Genomic DNA, 22,277 nt, shown 5'->3' on the forward strand with positions numbered 1-22,277 from the left:
TTGGCACCTTTTCCTTTAGAGTATCTTGTTGCAATAGAAAACTAGGATTTAAAATATATTTCCTCATTCTCTGCTTTCATTTGTAAGGTGGATCCCTCATACTCAAGGCTCTCTCTGTCACCCTGCTCTTATTGTTGAGTCTAATTGTCTTCTTTCAATTTCAACGATTTTGTCTTCAGATCATATAATAACCCTCCCACTTTCCTTCTCTTTTGTCTTTTTTCCTATGTTTCAATTTCTGAATTAAAGTTATAAATTTACATAGAAGTTATAAAGTCACTAGCATTAGGGTGTCCACAGGCTTCAAAAATCAGGCTACTGGACTGCTACCTGTGACCAATAATATTGCCAGGGTTTGCACATACAATCCCATTTTAGGGAAATCAACTTAATTTAAAAACACTTAAATGGACCATTATAGGTTTTTTGTTGTTGTTGTTGTTGTTTTTAAGTTTCTTTAAGTAATCTCTATACCCAATGTGAGGCTCAAACTCGTAACCCAGAGATTAAGAGTCACATTGCTCTTCCAGTCCAACTGAACCAGCCAGGGGTGCTGACTGTTACAGTTTTAAAAAACATCTTTCATAGGTTTCAGGGTTCCATGTTATCCCTGTAAGAAGTTAAGGCAAATGAGCAAATTAAGCCAGAGAAGCTCAATGACTTGCTGAAAGTCATAAAGCAGGTCATTGGTGAAATCCTGATCAGAAATCAGTCTTCACTTTTGCCAATCTTTCTTTTTCTGATTATTCCCAAAGCCTCCCTTACGGCAAGTTCTTGCCTATATTTCTTTATATGTTTGGAGCAAAGACAAAAATCTTAGCATTAGTGCTCAGCATTATTTGTTTTAGATCAGTATATTATAGCAGGTTGAATACAAATGATGCTGAAAACCTACAGTAGGGTTACATGAAACAATGTCTCTTGGATAAGTTATATTTTCTTTGCTCTAGGCTGTATTTTCTCCTGGTATTCATGAACAATGCTATCCTCTAACATGTAAGGCTTCCTTAATGGCCCTTTATGCCCTTGGCTCAAAAAAGTTTTGAGAGTCCTGTTCCACCCTTCATCTCTGGACTTCTCCTTATGTAAGTCACAGTAACTGGTTATATAAGATCTAATTCTGAAGTTCCTATTGTTCAGTCCTCTTATCTCTAACAGAATACTCAGTATATTTGGAGCATAGATTGAGGATTCTCAGTCATTCTCAAGTTTGTTGACCTCCTAGGGTTCATTTTATCAAAATGCTTCTCTTCCCATAGGTGGCATATTGTATAAAATAATGCAAATTGAGGGATGCCTGGGGGCCGAGTTTGAGCCTGCATAGGGCTCTCCTCTGACAGCACAGAGCCTGCTTCGGATCCTCTCTCTCTCTTTGCCCCTCCCCTGCTTGTGCTCTCTTTCTCAAAAATAAGCAAACATTAAAAAAAAAATAATACAAATTGAAGTTAATTGCATTCAGAGTTTAAACTTTTAAAAATAACTACAGTAGTTCTGAGATACTAAAAGGCAGAGTTAGAATTATCAGTTTGAATACAATTCAAGGCTGGACTTCTATTCCATAGTTAAGAATAAAGGTTTCGGCTAGGGGAAAAAAAAACACAACTTTGAGTCTCAAAGGAAACTTTATCCCAGGAAAACAACACTGAAATAGGGCAGCTGCTTGGCCAGATTCATACTCACATCTTAAATCACTCTCTTTGGCTGATTTTTCTTTTACAGCAAACAGACTGGACATGTATATCAGTCTAAATAACTGAAAACAGAAACAACCATTTCAGATTCTTGGAGTATTAATGGATCCTTGCCTTGTCCAGATTTCAAACCATATCCAGTCCTTGGTCCCTTTTCCCCCTCAAGAAGAACATTTAGGGCTCTCCAGTCACCAGCCTTCCTCTACCTCTGTAACTAATTCCAGAGCAGCTTCTTAGGGCTCATTTTTTCTCTATTATTGTGGTTTCTGAAAAATCTCTCCAGCTTCTATTTCCACTAAGCAAACATTTGTTTTTCTGCCAAAAGAGATTTCACATGGAAAAAAATGCATGCTAGGTTATCTGTTCTCATGAAGTGAAAAAGTGCAGTCATACCAGGTGTTTAGTGTGAAACTAAACAGATCTTAGAGAAAGCAAAGGATGAAAACATAAAATGCCCCTTCTGCTTTTAATCCCTACCTTCTAACGCCACTTTCAATCTCATTTTTCTTTAAAAATTAGTTAAGAATGGCTTACAATTTAGAGTGTATAGAATGGGATCCTCTTTTACACAACTGCAGCCTGAAAAGCTTGCTCATTCACTTCGTTAGTCTTTGCTTAAATGTCACCTTCCTTGTCGACTCAATTTAAAATTGCAGCCCACCTGGCCACATGCACATCTTCTACCTTCCTTCCTTTTTTTTTTTTTTCCATAGCACTTTCCATCTTCTATATAGTTTACTACTTTTGTGGGGTTTTTTCATATTCCTTGCTCTCTGCCATCCTCATGTGAGCTACATATGGGTGGGAATTTTTGTCTGTTGTATACACTGATGTGTTCCTGGCACTGGAACAGTACTATCACACAGTAGGTGCTGAATAAGTACTCTGAGAAGATGCATAGTGATCCAACAACTCAGGCATTGGATCCTACCCATTTAGCAATATAAGAGCTGACCTCCTAAAAAGGAGGTTAATTACCTTCCACTGGAAGATCACGATTCCAAACTTCCAGGGCAAGATTGTTTCTTCAAACATGTCAATTATATGTTTTATATGCTACTCAAAACAAAACAGATAGTCAAGTTTACTTTCTACAGACTGGGGAGTATACACATCAGTATACTGAAATTCACTCCTTTCAGAACTGACCTTCTCAAACATCTCTTGCTCACTTTCTCCTATTCACCCCTATAAAGTCCCCTCTTCAATTCTTTTGAGACCCTGGTGCCAGCTAGTGTTTGTCACTATTCTCATTTTCTTCCAAGGTCTTTTCAATATATCTTTGTCTCTATAGGAAACATTAATACTCCCTAGTCAGCCTCCCCAGAGCTTCACACTCCAGATTCCCTTCTCCCATGTCACCCAGACAGACCACAATCCCACAGAACCCAGGCCCCATTTGGGTGCTCACCAACTCATGTCTGCCTGTTCCTGTGAATCCTTGTTTTCACTGTTGGTTGCCTTTTGCTCTTTGATCCTATTTCAAGAATCAAGCTAGCTTCATGAACCACGTTCACCTTTGTGCTAGCTCGCAACTAACTACGTGGCATTTTGCTAACTCACCCCCTTCTTGATCTTTCACTCCTCCCTTATCCACCTTTTTTCTGGGTACATATGATTGTCTGGTTCATCTACTTTTATGATAGTTAAGTGTCAACTAGTAGAATTGTTTATAGGGCAGAAGTTGATCAGGAACTGACTTCTCTATTTTTATACAGGGTATTACATGTTCTATTTACAATTACAAAATATATAACTATGCAATAATGTTATTAATCCCCTCCTAATTCATGTTTTTACAACCTTAGTCCACTCCTTGGTAGCTTCTATCCTTGAGATGAACTTAGAAACCTGGGCATTGGATTGTTTACTTAATAAGCATTTACTGAATGTGGGGCACCTGGGTGGCTCAGCTAAGCATCCAACTCTTGATTTCAGCTCAGGTCATGATCTCGTGGTTCGTGGGATCAAGCCCCATGTTGAGCTCTGGGCTCACAGCTGCAGAGCCTGCTTAGGATTCTCTCTCCCTTTCTCTCTGCCCCTCTTGTGCACATATGTGCACACTCTCTCAAATAAACTTTTAAATAAATATTTTTTTAAAAATTAAAAGTAAATAAATAAATTAAAAGGTCATATATTTAAAAAAAATAAGTATTTACTGAATGTCTGATATATGCCAGACACTGTGCTATCTCCTAGATACAAAAGAGGGATTAGATATAGGCTCAGCTCTTGGGGAGACTTCAACTTACTAGAAGAAACAGACAAGTAAACCAACAGCTATAATGCACATATTGTGGTAAGTTCTTTTATGGGAATATGCATAGAATGTTATAGGAATGGACCTACAAGGCAAATAACTCATCTCAGAGTTACCGAGTTACATCTCAGAGGAAGGATGGAGTTGGGAAGGAAGAGGGTGGCTCCTTAAGGGATAAGAGGCCTAAGCTGGGTCCTGAATCAGAGGTAGGAATTAGCCTGGTGAAGTGACACAAGGAGAATCCTGAGAACTTTAAGTATTAAACAGATGAAGTATAGAGAGCCAAAATAGAGAACAGGTGTGAGAAACAATGGTTCTGTAGGCAGTGAATCATATTTCAAAGAATGGACTGGTTTTCCTTATACAGTTCCATAAGAACACCTGATTGTTAATTTAAGTCCTTCTATTCCTTCCCTAAACAAATATAAGTATTGACTGACCTGAATAAAATGACACAGGATTTCTCAACAGTTTAAAATAATGGAATGAAGTGGGTAACTGGAAAGGTCCACCAAAAAGTCTTAGTGAAGCTCCCACTGCCAATTCATCTGAGCTCCACAAAAAAGCTAGCTTTAACAAAGTTAAAAATTAAATACAAAGCAAGTTTAAAATGTAACCAGAGGGGCGCCTGGGTGGCGCAGTTGGTTAAGCGTCCGACTTCAGCCAGGTCACGATCTCGCGGTCCGTGAGTTCGAGCCCCGTGTCAGGCTCTGGGCTGATGGCTCAGAGCCTGGAGCCTCTTTCCGATTCTGTGTCTCCCTCTCTCTCTGCCCCTCCCCCGTTCATACTCTGTCTCTCTCTGTCCCAAAAATAAATAAACGTTGAAAAAAAAAATTAAAAAAAAAAAAAATGTAACCAGAGTGAAAAATTTAAATAAGCTGAACTATGGAAATGGATTAGCCAAACTACTCAGAGCAAAAGTTAGTCAAGTAAAGCAAAACGAAAACTGGTCTAATTTAAGTATGAAATAGATTCAGTACAGTGAGCAATGCCTCATTTGGGAATATAAATTGGGACCTACATACCCAACACCAAGGGCCAGAACTCTGGAACACTTTGCTATTTGAAGAGTGTCTAAAATGAGGGAACATGGTATCTTTTGTATTTACAAACCCAAGTACTGAGCCTGGAACATGTTAACATCAGTAAATTTCCTTTTTTTTTTTTTTTTTTTTTTTAATGTTTATTTATTTTTGAGACAGAGAGAGAGACAGAGTATGAACGGGGGAGGGTCAGAGAGAGAGGGAGACACAGAATCCAAAACAAGCTCCAGGCTCTGAGCTGTCAGCACAGAGCCTGATGCGGGGCTCGAACTCACTGGCCGTGAGATCATGACCTGAGCCGAAGTTGAATGCTCAACCAACTGAGCCACTCAGGCGCCCCAACATCAGTACATTTCTAACTGACTTGGTACAACTGAACTGATAATATCTGCACACAAAAGCATTGGGAAGAAGGTACCACCTTTCCCAGTGTCTTACTATGGCTATCACATACCCAACTCCCCATGCCCCTCAAAACCAGCTCATGGATAGTAATGCTATTCCAGGAATTCTATTTATTCACAAATTCATTCATTCATTTAGGCATTCCAGAAATTATCAGCTGCCAATGCTACTTACAAGTATGTCATGCAAAGATGAATCATCTTAGACCTGGCCTTTAAGAGACTACAGTAAACAGGAAATAAATACATGTCCATTAACTATGTCTGTAGAGTTAAAAGGTGACAAGTAGCACAGTTGCCATGCTCTGAGACTTTAAAACAGGGAGATATTATTTACAGCTGGAATAATTGAGAAGGCTTTATAAAAGAAGTGGCATTTGAGGAAGGTCCTGAGAAGGGGCATTAAGATAGGAGAGGAGTACTTTTCAGGAAACAATGATTCAAGACATGGATATAGAAAAGGGATGGAACCCCCTGGGGAATAATGAACACATCAGTTTGACTAACTGTCATAGGAAATAAAGTTGGAAGGGCAAATTCAATTCAGACAGGAGAGCACACCAAACACTCAGCTGAGTTCAGACTAAACTCTGTAGGCAACGGGAAGCCATTGAAGATTTTGAGCAAGGAAGTGTCACAAATATGAATCTGGCCATTACATATAAGAAAGACTGAAGTGGGAAGCCTTAGTAGGCTCCATTCCAGTGTCTAATTCTACAAATGTTCACTGATGCCCATCAAGTGGTAGTTGCTTGAGAATTAAACATGAATAAACAGACTTTTTTATTCAAGATTCTCAGAGTCTGGCAGAGGTGACAGACATAGACACAAATAACCACACTTTCAAGTTAATCATAAAAACACTAAAAGAGCCCAGGGCCTTAAGGACTAACTTTATTGATAGGATTAGGAAAGGCATCATGAGATGGCATGTGAACTGATTGTGAAAAATGAATAGAACTACAAAAATAATATAGACATGTGGATAAAAACCAGAGGGACTATAAAAAGATGAAATAGGTAAATATGAAACAGGTAAATTATGAATGGCTTGATTTCATTTTTTATTTCCCCAAAAACGTGTAATATGGATTTCAGAAACAAGAAAGTACACTATTAGCAGAGGAGGGTATAGAAGAGAGGGTTAGCACTTAATGCAGGGGACTGTGGCCAAAGGAGCACAATCTGAAGTAATAATAATAATAGTGGCTAGTATTTATTGAAATCTTAATACTAGCTAAGCACTATGTTAAGTATTTTACATGCATCATCTCATTTAATCTCACAGTACCACTCTGTGAGGTAGGTTTATTTATAACACCCCCTTTCTAGAAATGAGAAAACTGAGTCATAGGAAGCTAGGTAATGTAAGACCATATAGTAAGTGAAGAGAGCCAGAAATCAAACCCAGATGGTCTAATTCCAGAGCCCACAGTTTTAACTACTAGGTCACCCAGGAAGGGTCACCTAGAATGACTCCAGGGAAAAATGGATTTGAGGGTGGGAAGAGAAGGTAGAGCAGAGAAGAATGATCAGAGATGAAGCTGGAAAGTTAGACTGGCATCAACATGCAAAAGTCTTACAGTAGTTTGATCTCCTTCCTATATACGACCAAGAACTTTTGATCTGTTTCCTGCCGGTTAGAACCAGAACTTCATTATATTTCCACGATCTGACCACTTCTGATCACTCATTGCTACCACCTTGGCCCAAGCCACCATCATCTCTCATGTGATTTACTCTGTCTTAACAGAGCTCTGCTTTTTTAAAAAAAATTTATTTATTTTTTAATGTTTATTCATTTTGGAGACAGGGAGAGATAGAGCATGAGTGGGGGAGGGGCAGAGAGAGAGGGAGACACAGAATCCAAAGCAGGCTCCAGGCTCTGAGCTGTCAGCACAGAACCTGACGTGGGGCTCAAACTCACAAACTATGAGATAGTCATGATCTCATGAGCCAAAGTCAGATACTTAACTGACTGAGCCACCCAGGCACCCCAGAGCTCTGTTTAAAACAAAAAATTGTTTATGTATTTTGAGAGAGTGTGAGAGTGAGCACATGTGAATGCAATAGTGAGTGGGGGGAGGGGCAGAGAGAGAGGGAGACACAGATCCCAAAGCAGGCTCTGTGCTGTCAGCGCAGGGCTCGACTCAGGGCTCTATCCCAGAAACCGGGAGATCAGGACAAGTGTTGGGTGCCTAACCGACTGAGCCACCCAGGTGCCCCAACATATCTCTGCTTTTACTTTCACTCCCCGAGAGCCTTTTTTTATTAAAAAAATTTTTTTTTAATGTTGATTTATTTTTTGAAAGAGAGAGGCAGGAATGTGAGCAGAGCCTGACATGGGACTCAAACTCATGAATCATGAGATCATGACCTGAGCCAAAGTTGCACACTTAACCAACTGGGCCACCCAGGTGCCCCACCTACAGTCTATTTTTAACAAGCAAATAAAGTCATCCTTTTAAAATGTTACATGTCTCCCCTCTGCAAAATCTAGCAGAGGCTTCCCATTTCCCCCAGAGTAGCAAGATTCCAAAGTTTTCATGGATCCACCTGTTCTGCCTCCCTCCCTATTACCTCTCTCACCTTATCTAAGTTTTCATCTTACTCCCCTGCATCACAGACCTCTGCATGCTTACATGTCAAACATGCTCTGGCCTTAGGGCTTTTGCTATAGCTGTCCCCACTGTCTGAAATATACATCCACTTGATAAATTCCTACAACTCCTTCAAATCATTGTTCAAATGCTACTTTCTTATTGACTCCTATCTTTAATATTAACTTCTCTCCCTCATGTGGCCTTACCTCTGCCTGCTTTCTCAATCCCCTTTACTCTGATCTTTTTTTTCCATAGCACTTATCACATTCTAACGTATTAGTCAGCTTATATATTATGCTTATGCTTATTATGTGTGTTCCTCTAATGAAATATATGCTCCTAGAGAGAAGGAATATTTGTTTACTGATGTAGCCCAAGCACCTAGTGGAGTGTCCAAGAAGGTTCTCAAAAGAAACTGATAATAGGAAACTACAAAGTGACATAAGAAGGGAAAAATAATACTTTCATAGATTTGTAAGAGAATAAAATGAGATTTTAAGAGAATAAGATGAATACCTGATCTAGTAATAATGATTTGTTTTTAGGAGAAACTATAATTTTATTTTTCTGAATCTATTAATTCTATAGCTATACTGCTACATTGAATGTCGGTCTTTAACCACTGTTAAAATTTTGATAAACTGAAGTAATTTTCCAAAAAAAAAAAAAAAAAGAATCTAAAGGATACTAAACTACTAAACATTATTTACATTGTCCAAGTTTTATCAAACCAACAAATATTTAAGGTGGTATACATTAGTTACCTACTGATGCATAACAGATAATCTCAAAACTTAGTTGCTTAAAACAATAATAAACATTTATTATCTCACAGTTTCTGTAGTCCAGGAATTTGAGAATTGGATAGTTCTGGCTCAGGGTCTCTCATGATACTGGAGTCAAGATGCAGGCTCCCCAGCCTGCAGTTAACTGAAGGCTTGAATGAAGCTGAAAACTCCACCTCCAAAACGGCTCACTTGATGGCTGTCAAGTTGATGCTGGTTGTTAGAAGGAAGCCTCAGTTGCTTCCAAGTGGACTCTCCAAAGAGCCTTGAATATCTTTACAACATGGTGGCTGGCTTCCTCCAGGGTGGGCAATCCAAGAGAGAACAAGGCAGAAGCAGCGATGTTTTTTAATGACTTAGCCCTGCAAGTCATATACTATCACTTCCCCCATATTCCACTGGTCATGCAGACCAACCTAATAAAATGTATGAGTGGGAATGCAAGCTGGTACAGCCACTCTGAAAAAAGAATGGAGGTTCCTCAAAAAACAAAAAATGGAACTACCCTACGACCCAGCAATTGCACTACTAGGCATTTATCCACGGGACACAGTTACACTGTTTCAAAGGGACACACCCACCCCCATGTTTATAGCAGCACTATCAACAATAGCCAAAGTATGGAAAGAGCCCAAATGTCCACTGATGGATGAATGGATAAAGAAGATGTGGTTTATATATATACAACGGAGTATTGCTCGTCAATCAAAAAGAATGAAATCTTGCCATTTGCAACTACGTGGATGGAACTGGAGGGTATTATGCTAAGTGAAATTAGTCAGAGAAAGACAAAAATCATATGACTTCACTCATATGAGGACTTTAAGAAACAAAACAGATGAACCTAAGGGAAGGGAAACAAAATAATATAAAAACAGGGAGGGGGACAAAACAGAAGAGACTCATAAATATGGAGAACAAACTGAGGGTTACTGGAGGGGTTGTGGGAGGGGGGATGGGTTCAATGGGTAAGGGGCATTAAGGAATCTACTCCTGAAATCATTGTTTCACTATATGCTAATTTGGATGTAAATTTTTAAAAATAAAAAATTAAAATAATAAAAAAGAAATGTATGAGAGGATGGGCATGAATACTAGCAGGTGAGAATCATTGGGGGCCATCTTGGACGCTACTGCAAGTTATAACCAGTATTTGCGTAATATTTTGTGTTCAGCTTTTTTTCCTCACTTATACATATTTCTATCAACAGAGCTTACACACTTTAAAAACTTTTTTTTAATGTTTATTTATTTTTGAGAGTAAGAGAGACAGAGTTTGAGCGGGGGAGGGGCAGAGAGAGAGGGAAACACAGACTCTGAAGCAGGCTCCAGGCTCTGAGCTGTCAGCACAGGGCCCAACGCAGGGCTCCAATCCACAAACCACAGGATCATGACCTGAGCTGAAGTTGGATGCTTAATTGACTGAGCCACCCAGGCGCCCTGACCTTATACACTTCTTGTTTGGAAAACTACATGTTATTCCAATAATATTAACTCTTCTTTTTTAAAATTTGTAAAAATGTTTACTTATTTTGAGAGAGAAGGAGAGAGCACATGCTGGAAGGGCAAAGAGAGAAGGAGAGAGAGAATCCCAAGCAGGTTCCACACTGACAGTACAGAGTCCAATGCGGGGCTCAATTTCACGAACCAGGAGATCATGACTGGAGCCAAAATCAAGAGTATAATGCTTAACTGATAGCCACCCAGGTGCCTTGCCTCATTTTTTTTTTTTTATGTTTATTTTTGAGAGAGACAGAGCATGAGCGGAGCAGGAGGAGGGGCAGAAAGAGAAGGGGACAGAGGGTGCAAAGTGGGCTCTGCCCTGACAGCAGTGAGCCTGGTGTGGGGCTCGAACTCCCAAACCATGAGATCATGACCTGAGCCAAAGTTGATGCTTATAAGACTGACTGAGCCACCCAGGCGCTCCATTTCCTTTTTAAACGTTTATTTATTTCTGATAGAGGGCATACGAGTGGGGGAGGGGCACAGACAGAGAGAGGGAGAGAGAGAATCCCAAGCAGGCTCCATGCTGTAAGCACAGAGCCCAACATGGAGCTCGATCTCACAAACCATGAAATCACATCCTGAGCCAAAATCAAGAGTCAGACACTTAACTGAGTCACCCAGGCGTCCCTCAATGATATGAACTCTTAAAAACTAAAAACAATAATGGACTTTCAGTTTCTCTGAAAATATCACATCCCACCACTTGATGCTTTCCATTGTTTCTGTTATAGTCCCAATATTTTACTTAACATCATTAAAGTCAGAAAAACTACAACTCATACAAACATCCTGCTTGTTCCTAAGGGTGAAAGGAATTTAAATACTTCAAAAAAGTCAGATATATTTAGGAAAGAGTAGGAAAAAAGTAAACAAGTCACTATATTTGTTAAAATTATTGGGGCGCCTGGGTGGCGCAGTCGGTTAAGCGTCCGACTTCAGCCAGGTCACGATCTCGCGGTCCGTGAGTTCGAGCCCCGCGTCGGGCTCTGGGCTGATGGCTCAGAGCCTGGAGCCTGTTTCCGATTCTGTGTCTCCCTCTCTCTCTGCCCCTCCCCCGTTCATGCTCTGTCTCTCTCTGTCCCAAAAATAAATAAACGTTGAAAAAAAAAAAAAAATTAAAAAAAAAAAAAAATTATAGGTATCCATTAATAACTGAATACTAAACCTAACAGTGAAATGAAATACTAAATCAAGGAAGGTATAAAGTGAAAATATTTATATTAACTTATATTGTTTAAATGTAAATATTTAAAAATGTTTATAACAAATTTCTTCATGCTATATACAGAAAGAAAATTTCTAATCAGACAATAGTAGCATTAATACTTAGGTACTGAGGAGATATTTGGTAGAAAGGGATAAGACTAACAACTGGCACGGATACAAAATCCACTGAAAAATTCTGTAACAAGCATTTTTCAAGTATCAACAAAATAAAAAAGTTATTAAATAATCAAATTATATTAGATCCCTGCCAAAAAGTAAGACCTGTATAACATAATAATAAACCATAGTAAGAGCATGGAAACTACAAGAGGAGAGATTGGACAGGAGGAATTTTCCAACATAGGAGTTGTGCTGACAGAGGAGAGGAGTCTTGCCCCAAGGGCTCAGCTCAAATCTGACCACACTGTTCCAAGTGGATTCACAGATCAGAAGGGGGCGTTGAATGAGATCTTTTAAGGTCTCTCCAACCCTAGGATCAAACACTCCCAATGAATAAATTAAAATTGATACATTGGTAGTTACCAACAAATATAAAATTTTTTCCTATAAACATCACTTCTTTCTGTATTTTATTCCATTTTATTCAAAACATTTTATTCAAAAATGTTTTATTCAAAACATTTTATTCAAAACTTGTCTAACTTTATTAGACAAGTGTCAAACAGGCCCATTCTATACAATGAAACCATTTGGGTGTTATACCAAAATGAGGTCAGGCAGTGCCTGACTTCATTCTTCATTGTTTCAGGCTTGACTTAGCTACGATAATCACTGCATGGGGAAAGCTGTTGCTCTTGCTGCCTCTTTCTTCACAAGTCACAAGGCCTTTTCTTACCCATTCATTAAAGTGAAAAACCTTTAGATAGGAAGATACTACCAGTCAGGAGATGGTTAATATTGTCCCAATAAGCAAATATATTGAAAACCTAAGGAAATAACTATCTCTGCCTTTGAACTCCTATCCATTGTGGGAGGCACTTATGTGCAGAAGAGTATCTGCAAGGATCAGTGCCCTTTGTCACTGTTTACACTGGAATTTGTGGGAAGGGACATGAAAACCTATTTTCCCTTTCTTATTATCAAATGAAAAATAGCTACTGCTTTAAAAACATTAAATCAAAATGAAAAAATGAGAAAGACTGAAATATTAAAGGATACCTTATATATAAAGCAAGGAATAGGATTAAAAATGTTTGCTACCAATATTTTTCTAAAATTTTTTTATGTTTTGAGAGACAGCAAGTGTGAGTGGGGGAGGGGCAAGAGAGACAGAGAATCAGAAGCAGTCTCTGAGCACTGTCAGCATGAAGCCCCATCCCCATGTGGGGCTCGATCTCACGAACCATGAGATCATGACCTGAGCTGAAATCAAGAGTCCACCACTTAATCGACTGAGTCACGCAGGTGCCTCTGCTACAAATATTTCTCAAGTGACTTATGATGATTTAGGGTCATGATTATCATCAGCAGTTATATTTTTCTGTAAACTTGGGATGCCTCTAGGTGCTAGAGTTCTATAGGATTGTTTGCCTTTCTGCCACCAAACAGTCCCAGAATGCTATGCTTTTTGAGCTAGTTTCCCTGGACATGATGCTATGTTATCACTGATTAGTGTTGCCATGGGCCTGATTCCTTCAATAAACTGTCATCATGTAATATTTTAAAATCTTTAAAATCATGGGGTTGTAAATCAGAAAGCCATAATTATTAGACTTTTATGTCAACTTATGCAAATGAGGGCCTAAAAGAATAAGGGTTTGTGACAAAAGAATAGACTTTGTGACAGCACTTTAGTGGCTCATAGATCCCTTTCCATTTACTGTAAGCTCTCAGCTAGGAACAGAAAGCAGAATGTACAGAAATCTGACCTATGAAAAAGTGGGGTATTACTTTATATTGGCTACTTACCAATATTTTCTTCTTCTTCTTCTGGACATTCCCTTGTTTCCTTCAACTAATGTGCCATTTTTTCAACCTGTAGAAGATGGACGTGGATAATCATAAGAGCAAAGTTCTCTCTTTTCTCTCATCAGCATGCTTATTTTTGATGCAATTATCTCTTTCCACACTTGTTTCCAACTATTCAGATATTGGAATATCTGAATATTGAAACCAGATCACCATACTCATCACCTGACTTGCAGTTTAGTACTCTTGGGCTCTTTCTCCTCTTCCATACTTTCTTCTTATTCAAACTACAACCACAGCCACTCTTATAAAGTCACTTGTTTATAAAATCAGCAAAAGCCAAGGGAGGCAAGTCACACTCCCTCTAAAAGGTAGTGTATATTTTTGTATAAATGTATGTGTGTAAATGTATGGGAAGCAGTGACTAAGGAGCTAATCCATAAAAAAAGTGGATAAAATCTAGCTTTGCACTTTGTCGAGTCTTTTTTTTTTGGCTGTAAAGAATTCAAGTAAGAAGTTGTATGGAGTGCCTGGGTGGCTCTGTCAGTTAAGTGTCAACTCTTGGTTTTGGCACAGGTCATGATCTCAATTTCGTGGGTTCAAGCTCTGCATCAGGCTCTGTGCTGGCAGTGTGCAGAGCCTGCTTGGGACTCTCTCTGCCCTTCCCACACTTGCGTTGTTCTGTCTCTAAATAAATAAATAAATAAGTGAATGAATGAATGAATGAATGAATGAATAAATATTTATTAGAAATAAATCATAAACAAAAAAAATAAAGGTTTAAAAAACAAAACAAGTTGTGCGTTCCACAGTGTGATCAAGAGCAGCCACTTACTATACATGAATGAGTACATGGTTACAAGGGACCAAGCCAATCCTGGTCCAAGGTACATATCCACAAGAATTGAAGATAGGGACTCAAATATTTCTACACCAATGTTCCTAGAGCATTAATCACAACCACCAGAGGTGGAAACAATCCAAATGTCCATCAATAGATATGTAAATAAAACATGACCATATATCCAATAAAATTTTATTTATCTGTAAGAAGGAATGGGAAGGAATGGGGCACCTGGCTGGCTCAGTCAGAAAAGCATGCGACTCTTGATCTCGGGGTCATGAGTTCGAGCCCCACACTGGGTGTAGAGATTAGTTAAATAAACTTTAAAAAAAAAAGCCAAGAATGAAATTCTGATTCATGCTACAAATATTAATGAATCTTAAAAACATTATGCTAAGTGAAAGAAGCCAGATACAAAAAGACATATATGATTCCAATTATACAAAATATCTAGACGAGGTAAATTCAGACAGACAGAAATTAGATTAGAGGTTATCAGGGATTGAGGGGAGGGGAGAATGGAGTTACTGCTTAACAAGTCCAGAGTTTCTGTTTAGGGTGATGACAGAGTTTTGGAAATAAGACAGCAGTGACGATTATAAAACACTGTGAAGATAATATCACTGAATTGAACACTTAGAATGGTTAAAATAGCAATTTTTATGTAATATATTTTACCACAATAAAAACTTTTTATTTTTAAAAATTTTTAGTGTTTATTTATTTCGAGAGAGAGAGCTCACAAGCACATGTGAGCAGGGGACAAGCAGAGAGAGAGAGAGGGAGAGAAAGAATCCCAAGCAGGTTCTAACACTCAATTCTTGGAACCTGAGATGGGGCTCCATCCCAGGACAGCAAGATCATGACCTAAGCCAATATCAAGAGTCAGGTGCTTAACTTACCAACCACCCAGCTGCCCCAGTAAAAACTTTTTTTAAAAAAGCATATGGGAGGTGCCTGGCTTGCTCAGGCAGTAAAGCATGCAAGTCTTGATCTCAGAGTCATGAGCTCAAGCCCCACATTGGGCATAGATTACTTTAAAAAAAAAAAAAAAAAAAGGCAGATAGAACCAAATATAAGATCATAAGAGGAAAAACACTGGCTACTAGTCACTATTTTAGTGGAGCAACAGTTATTACACTTCATTCTTGGTATATCTCATGGGTACACAGCCAATTACGATTTAAACTCTGAAGGGTAGTACTGATACTCAGAACACATATTTAAGCTTTGAATTTATAAAGTATCTTCCATTCTTCCAGAAAGAGAAACTTACCTATGCAACACAAATCCTAAAATTATACATTCAAGAGAGGATTCAAACAAGGTTGAAAATATAGGGCCCCCAAAACAAAACGTTTTTAAGAAAGGTCTTCATACATTTTGTTGACTATAACTTAAAAACTTCCCCCAGTATGCTCTTGGAATCCAAGGATGGAATGAGTGGTATCTACTTCTAAGCATGCAATCTTGGGGCTCCTGGGTGGCTCAGTTGGTTGAGCATCTGACTTTGGCTCAGGACATGATCTTGTGGTTCGTGGGTTCAAGCCCCACGTCGGGCTTACTGCTGTCAGCCTGTCAGTGTACAGCCCACTTCAGATTCTCTGTCCCCCTCTCTCTGTCCCTTCCCCACTTGCGCTCTCCCAAAAATAAACATAAAAAAAGAGAATTTAAACATGCAATCTTGACGTTTCAATTAAGTTTTCCTTTTAAAAACACTTAATATTGTGTGTATGTCAATACGCTAAACTCAAAACAAGAGACACTTCAAACTGGCATCTCTAAATGCCCCCATTCCTTGGCACCCTTGTACCATATACATAGAGAGGGTTAAATAGACACTCTTATTTCCTTTTCTGTTAGTGGCATCACAGATTTCCTAATTCACAACTCAAAATTCTCATCATCTTTGAATTCTTCTCTCTTATACCTTCTATATTCCAACTATCATCAAGAACTGGTGATTTTTCCTTTGCAGTATCTTTCTCATCTTTTTCTCTTGTTTACCTCCTAGTCCTGTTAATATCTAAATTCTGGCCTTTATTACTTCAGACTTGGACTATTACAGCTTCTTAAATCGTCTTCCAATCACCGATGTCTCTGTTCTCAAATATATGCCAATGTTTTCCTAAAATGTTTTCATCATCTTCCCACTAGATTTTAACCCACAGCATGTCAGGAATTCATTGACCTTTGAACACTATCCAACCTGGCATATATGTTTAACTAACCAATGTTTGTTGAATGAATACATAGTATCACAATACATAAATCACCTCATTTTCTTTTTTATTTTTATTTTTTATTTTTAGAGAAAGAGTACATGCACAGGGAAGAGGAGCAGAGAGAGAGAGAGAGAGAGAGAGAGAAACTTAAGCAGGTTCCATGTTCAGTGTGAAGCCCAACTTGGGACTCAATCCCACAACCCTGTGATCATGACCTGAGCTGAAATCAAGAGTCAGATGCTCAACTGACTGAGCCACCCAGGCTCCCCTCCTCACTCTCTTTAAAACTTTCATTAATTTCCCACTATGTATTACAGAAGGCACAAACTCAAATACCTAAATACTTACTGGGGCCAAGCAGGAAATGTGAGTAAAGTTGCAAACCAACAGGAAGTGGTGGGGACAATGACAAACTAGAGAGTACATATCCTACCTACGCTGGCAGCTGCTTGCTGCTGCCACAAATTGCTGCCACAATGAAAGACAGGTCCAGTACTTCCAGGTCTTCTGATTTTTCAAGATAAGCTGAAAGTACAGATTTCTTTGTAGAATTTGGTTTTTTAATAGTGACAACTAATTCCATTTAAAAATTTAAAAAACCCAAAAGCCTGTGCAGGCCAGGCAAAGCAGCACATCTATGAGCCAAATCCAGCCGTCAAGTTACAAGTTGGTGACTCTGCTCTGTAGGATAAAGGACAAACTCCCTAACATTTGAAGTCCATCACTGTGAATCCCAGGCTAACTTACCAAAGTCTTTTGCCCACTATTTTCATATAAGAACCCTCTGCTCTAGTTAGCAGTTTTCAAACTTTAGGCTGTATCAGAATCACCTGGAGGGTTTGTTAAAACACAGACTGGTGGGCCTCACTGCCCGTTCTGATTCAGCATGTCTCAAGTATGGCCTGAGAACTTCCATTTCTAATCTGTAACAAGTTCCCAGGTGATGCTGATGCTACTTGTCCACGGACCACACTTTGGGAACCACTGCTCTAAACACTTCATTGTCTCTAATACACACTGAATTTTGCTCACATGATTCTACCTTTCCAGAAAGCCTTCCCTCTTCTTTTCAGCCCACCTCCTTCTGCAAACTTTCTCTGAATATGACAATCTTCCATACCACCAAATTCCTACAGCACTTATTGTCCATACCATGATCCCCTTATCCATCACTGCTTGGTGGTTTTTTGTTTGTTTTTTTGTTTTTGTTTTTTTTTATTGTTAACTGTTTGTATATAGGTGCCAGTGAAGTTTTGTACTCTTGGAGATCACTGTTTGGGTCACTACTCTATACACCTGACTGTAAACCACCTGAAGGCTTGTAGCCCTCAAGCTATCGGGTAGCATGGTATACAAGTTGGTACTCATTAAACATTTCTCTTTCTTTAGGATTTTATTTTTAAGTTAGCTCTACATCCAATGTGGGGCTCAAACTTACAACATTGAGACCAAGAGTTACATGCTCTATTGACTGAGCCAGTGAGGCACCTCCTCCCTAAATGTTTCTTTCTTTTAAAAAAAAAAAAAAAATTAATGTTTATTTTTTTTAATATGAAATTTATTGTCAAATTGGTTTCCATACAACACCCAGTGCTCATCGCAACAGGTGCCCTCCTCAATGCCCATCACCCTCTTTATTTATTTTTGAGAGAGAGACACCATGTGAGCAGGGGAAGAGCAGAGAGAGAGGGAGACACAGAATCCGAAGCAGGCTCCAGGCCCTGAGCTGTCAGCACAGAGCCTGACATGGGCCTCAAACTCACAAACTGTGACACCATGACCTGAGCCAAAGTCAGACACTTAACCAATTGAGCCAGTCAGGTGCCCCTCTTTTTTTTTTAATGTTTGTTTATTTTTGAGAGAGAGAGAGACAGAGAGAGCACAAGCCGGAGGGAGAGGGTGACACAGAATCCAAAGCAGGCTCCAGGCTGTGAGCTGTTAGCACAGAGCTCAAAGCAGGACTCAAACCCACAAACTGTGAGATCATGACCTGAGCTGAAATCAGATGCTTAATGGACTTAGCCACCCAGGTGTCCTGTCACTAAACGTTTCTTAAATGAACATCTAACAGATCCATGAAATCAAAGTACAGATAAGTGAGCCTGAAATTTTGGTGTATTATTTTTCTTAGAGAACTTTTAGTCCTGTGTAATGGCTTTGTCAGAATGGACAAATAATAAAAATCGGATATTTTGCAAATAAATTGCCAGTGGTAATGATTCTGTAGCAACACATTTTGTATAAAAATAGAAGTCAATGGTAAAAAAAAAACAAACAAAAGAAAAAAAAAACACAGATTTCAAAATTGGTAACAGCAAATCTTTGATCTCAAGGATTCCTTATCCCCTGCAAGGATGTGAACTAGTCCACATCACAATACCTATTTAATAGAATTCTGTATTTGTACAACGTGCAATAAAAAAGATGAAAGTAAGTCACTCCCCATGATATTCAGAAATACTCATCAGTCACTTCAGACATAGTTTGGATAACATACTTATGCATGATTCTAAATGCTAAGTGAAAACAAAATCAAAAGCTGTTTGTTCATCTACTCACTTCCACCTAGAGTCACATCTGCTATCATGTGATTTCAAGGATGAATTAGGCGTATAAACTAGGGTCTTCAGGTTAAACCAGAATAAAGCCACAGATGACTTTACAGAGTAAACCCTATTTGGGAACTACTAGAAGAAAAAATCAGAAATACCATATATTCTGATACGTAGTCCTATGTTATTTGGCTTTTTTTTTTTTTTTTTTTAACAACTCCACACTTGATATTAGCATCAACAAGAGAAAAGTTATCATTTGGTAAAGACAGAGAGTCCAATTCAGAAAGAAAAACAACAAAAACCACCCAGAAGTCTATGAAGTACATTTACAGCTTTAAGATAGCAGAGATGTTACCTTCTATCAGGATACTTGTCCTACCTACTAGGACCATAATGATCTTGTCTGCATGAGGATTCAGCCAAGACACTCCACACTTCTATGTTGAGTAGGTACTACGCAAACTGGGGGAAAAAAGAATTGTAAAGCCAAATCAACAAAACATTAAGTGGACTATTCCAAGTTTTAAAAGCATTAGTATTCTAAAAACAAAGAAAATTTATTCAGCAAGATAATCCTGAAACTTCACAGTAAACCTACCAGAAATTATGGAATACTACCAGATTAATTGCTAAATAGCAACTTCCTACTCTACTGTCTGTATCATCAGATGTTTCTTACTAATAGATGACTGAATAACATCAAGTTCTTTGGCAGAGAATGCGGAGGTTCAGAAGACTGACGACTCTAGACCCACTTCTATAGTATAAATATAGGCCTTTCTCTTAGCCATATTCATATCACAACAGTTTTAACTACAAATCAAACTTATGGTCAATAAAAATGTATGATTAAATAACTACAAAGTGCATGCAATTAAAGTATGTGTCTATCAAGAAATCTCATTACAATCAAATTTTCATTTTATAAAATGAGTCTATAGGCCTGTGTTCAAACAAGGAAAGTCTTGGACTGAAATTTTTAGAATGAACTCCAAATATACAGCCCGTAATAGAAGATGCCCTAACCTCTGTTTTCTGCCAGTTATCAATAGGGTACATCTTCAGAACCTTAGACAAAAACTCATCATAACTTTATGAATTCCATATCAGAGTAAACCCCTTCAATGCATGGTGATTCCACCAAGGACCCATCAGAGTGAGGCATACAAACAGAAAATGCACCAGAAATACAGTAAGCTACCAAAGGGCAGGGGGTGGAGGGTTGGGCAAAACAAGTGAAGGGGAGTGGGAGACGCAGGCTTCCAGTTATGCAATGAATAAATCATGGGAATAAAAGGGACTTAGGGAATAAGTTAAGGCATAGGAAATATAGTCAATGATACCGTAATAGCACCATAGTGACTTATGGTAGCTACATTTGTGGTGAGCATAACGCCTAGAGAAAGTGAATCACCTGAAACTAATGTAGCACTGCGAGTCAACTATACTCAAAAACAAAAAAAAAAAAAAAAAAAAGAGAGAGAGAGAGAGAAAGCTAAGATCATGTTAACACACAGTAGGTCTAAAAAGATTTTCAGGGCGCCTGGGTGGCTCAGCCGATTAAGCGTCTGACTTTAGCTCAGGTCGTATCTCACAGTTTCTGAGTTTGAGCCCGCCTCTCCCCCCGCCCATTGGGCTCTGTGCTGACAGCTCAGAGCCTGGAGCCTGCCTCGGATTGTCTCCCTCTCTCTCTGCCCCTCCCCCGCTCACACTCTTGTCGCTCTCAAAAATAAAAACATTACAAAAAAATTCTTAAAAGATTTTTAGCGCTTATTGCAAATCAGCATGTTCCCTCTATCCACACAATTCAAAAACAAACTACATAATCAAAGAGAAAAAAAAAAAAAAAAAAAAAAAGGAGGGGGACATTAGGCCAAAGACCCCTGGAAGAGGTGTAGGGATTAAGTTCTCCCTAAAGAAATGGAGAGGGAAGATGTAGAAAGAAGTCTTAAAAGAAACTTTAAATTCAATTTGAAATGAAGAATGACGCAGAGCAGAGCTTCTGCAAATTTCCTAACCGTTGTCTTGGCACCCAGAGTTCCGATCGTCCTCAAAGACTAACCCTCACTGAATGAAGGCATAATTACAAAGGTCCTCTGAAAAAGGAGAACAATACTTTTGAGTACCCCTTTTCATTCGTGTGCCCAGGGGGAAAAAAACACCAAAAGGCAAGAGGTTCCAACTTTAGGCAACCTGCAGAAAAGGGGGCTGCGGACGAGTCAAGCATCAGCAAAAGGGAATCAAGGGCTGTTCTGGGTGGGCAGCCTCGGGCACATGGAACGGAATGGGGCGGAGGGCCTGCCCCCCGAGCTCTCCTCGTGGCCCCGCCGCCTCTCCCACCCCAGCTGACAGCACTTTTCTCCTCGCCGGAGCCTCTCCCACCCCAGGTGACAGCACTATGCCAGCCTCACTCCCAACCACCGCCCTGGGAAAAGTCCTCAACGGCCTCATCGAAATGTGTTTGGCCTCGGAAGTCCGCCGAATGCGCCGTCCCTTACATAATTAGCCAGAGTTAGAAGCCAGGAGTGGGATAAGGAAACCGAGAGTCAGGGCAGCTTCGGGAGAGGCTGAGGCGGCGCAGGCGGCTGCAGCCACGCTGGCTGTGGTGTGAGGCAAGGGGCGGACGCGCCTGCAGGACGCGAAACGCTGTAAAGCCGGCGCGGGGTGGCGCTCCGACCACCGCGGCGGGGAAGCCAGGCCCGCAGGGAAGCAAGCCTCCTGAGGTGAGGGCGCAACGACCGTCGCGCCGCCGGAAACGCCCGGCCTGCAGGACGCCACGCCGCTGTCCCGGACGGGCCCGCTTCGAGCCCCCACTAGGCCACCTAACCCCGTCCCGCGGCCGACTCTAGCGCCTCTGCGGCCCTCACACTCACCGCGCGCGCGCGCGCCGCTCGGCGCGGCCGCCCGCCCTCCACACGACCTCCGCCCCGCCCCCCCCCTCCCACCGCGCCCGGCCCGCAGACGGGGCCCGTTTGCGGCGGCGGCGTCGGGGCTACGTCACGGGCGCGTGCGCTCTCCGCGCGCACTGGCAACGGCTGCGGCGGAACGTTACCCGCTTGGCGTGCTGGTTTCCTTAGAAACGGAGCCGGCCGGGCGGCGGCAGAGAAACGTCGGTTACAGTAGGGTCCCTGGTGAAGCCGAGATGCCGTCTAAGGGAAAGGACAAAAAGAAAGGCAAGAACAAAGGCAAAGACAAGAAGTAAGGAGAGGCCACCCGGGGTTCCTGT

The 22,277-nt window shown here is 40.1% G+C and overlaps 2 protein-coding genes across 30 annotated transcripts in view; one reads left to right on the forward strand and one right to left on the reverse strand.

Moving 5' to 3' along the window:
• ENTPD5 (ectonucleoside triphosphate diphosphohydrolase 5 (inactive)) overlaps positions 1-22,200 on the reverse strand; it is a 49,527-nt gene extending 27,327 nt beyond the window's left edge. For 6 of the 24 annotated variants that reach the window (XM_045448196.1, XM_045448184.1, XM_045448200.1 and 3 more), the window contains exons 1-4: positions 21,925-22,051; positions 19,407-19,513; positions 13,428-13,494; positions 1,681-1,753 (exon numbers count right to left, since the gene is read on the reverse strand). The gene's annotated coding sequence lies outside the window, so the exon portion shown is untranslated. The other 18 variants (XM_045448198.1, XM_045448193.1, XM_045448183.1 and 15 more) reach the window with 11 other exon arrangements.
• Positions 22,137-22,277, forward strand: part of BBOF1 (basal body orientation factor 1) — a 57,462-nt gene continuing 57,321 nt past the window's right edge. For all 6 annotated transcript variants that reach the window (XR_006704140.1, XM_045448162.1, XM_045448165.1 and 3 more), the window contains exon 1: positions 22,137-22,249. Coding sequence is in view for 5 of the 6 variants with exons in the window: in XM_045448162.1 (XP_045304118.1) it covers positions 22,194-22,249 (56 nt within the window). In the remaining variant the exon portion in view is untranslated. The remainder of the gene's footprint in view (positions 22,250-22,277) is intronic.

The sequence above is a fragment of the Leopardus geoffroyi genome, chromosome B3, assembly GCF_018350155.1.
Source record: "Leopardus geoffroyi isolate Oge1 chromosome B3, O.geoffroyi_Oge1_pat1.0, whole genome shotgun sequence".
NCBI classification, from domain to species: Eukaryota; Metazoa; Chordata; class Mammalia; order Carnivora; family Felidae; genus Leopardus; species Leopardus geoffroyi.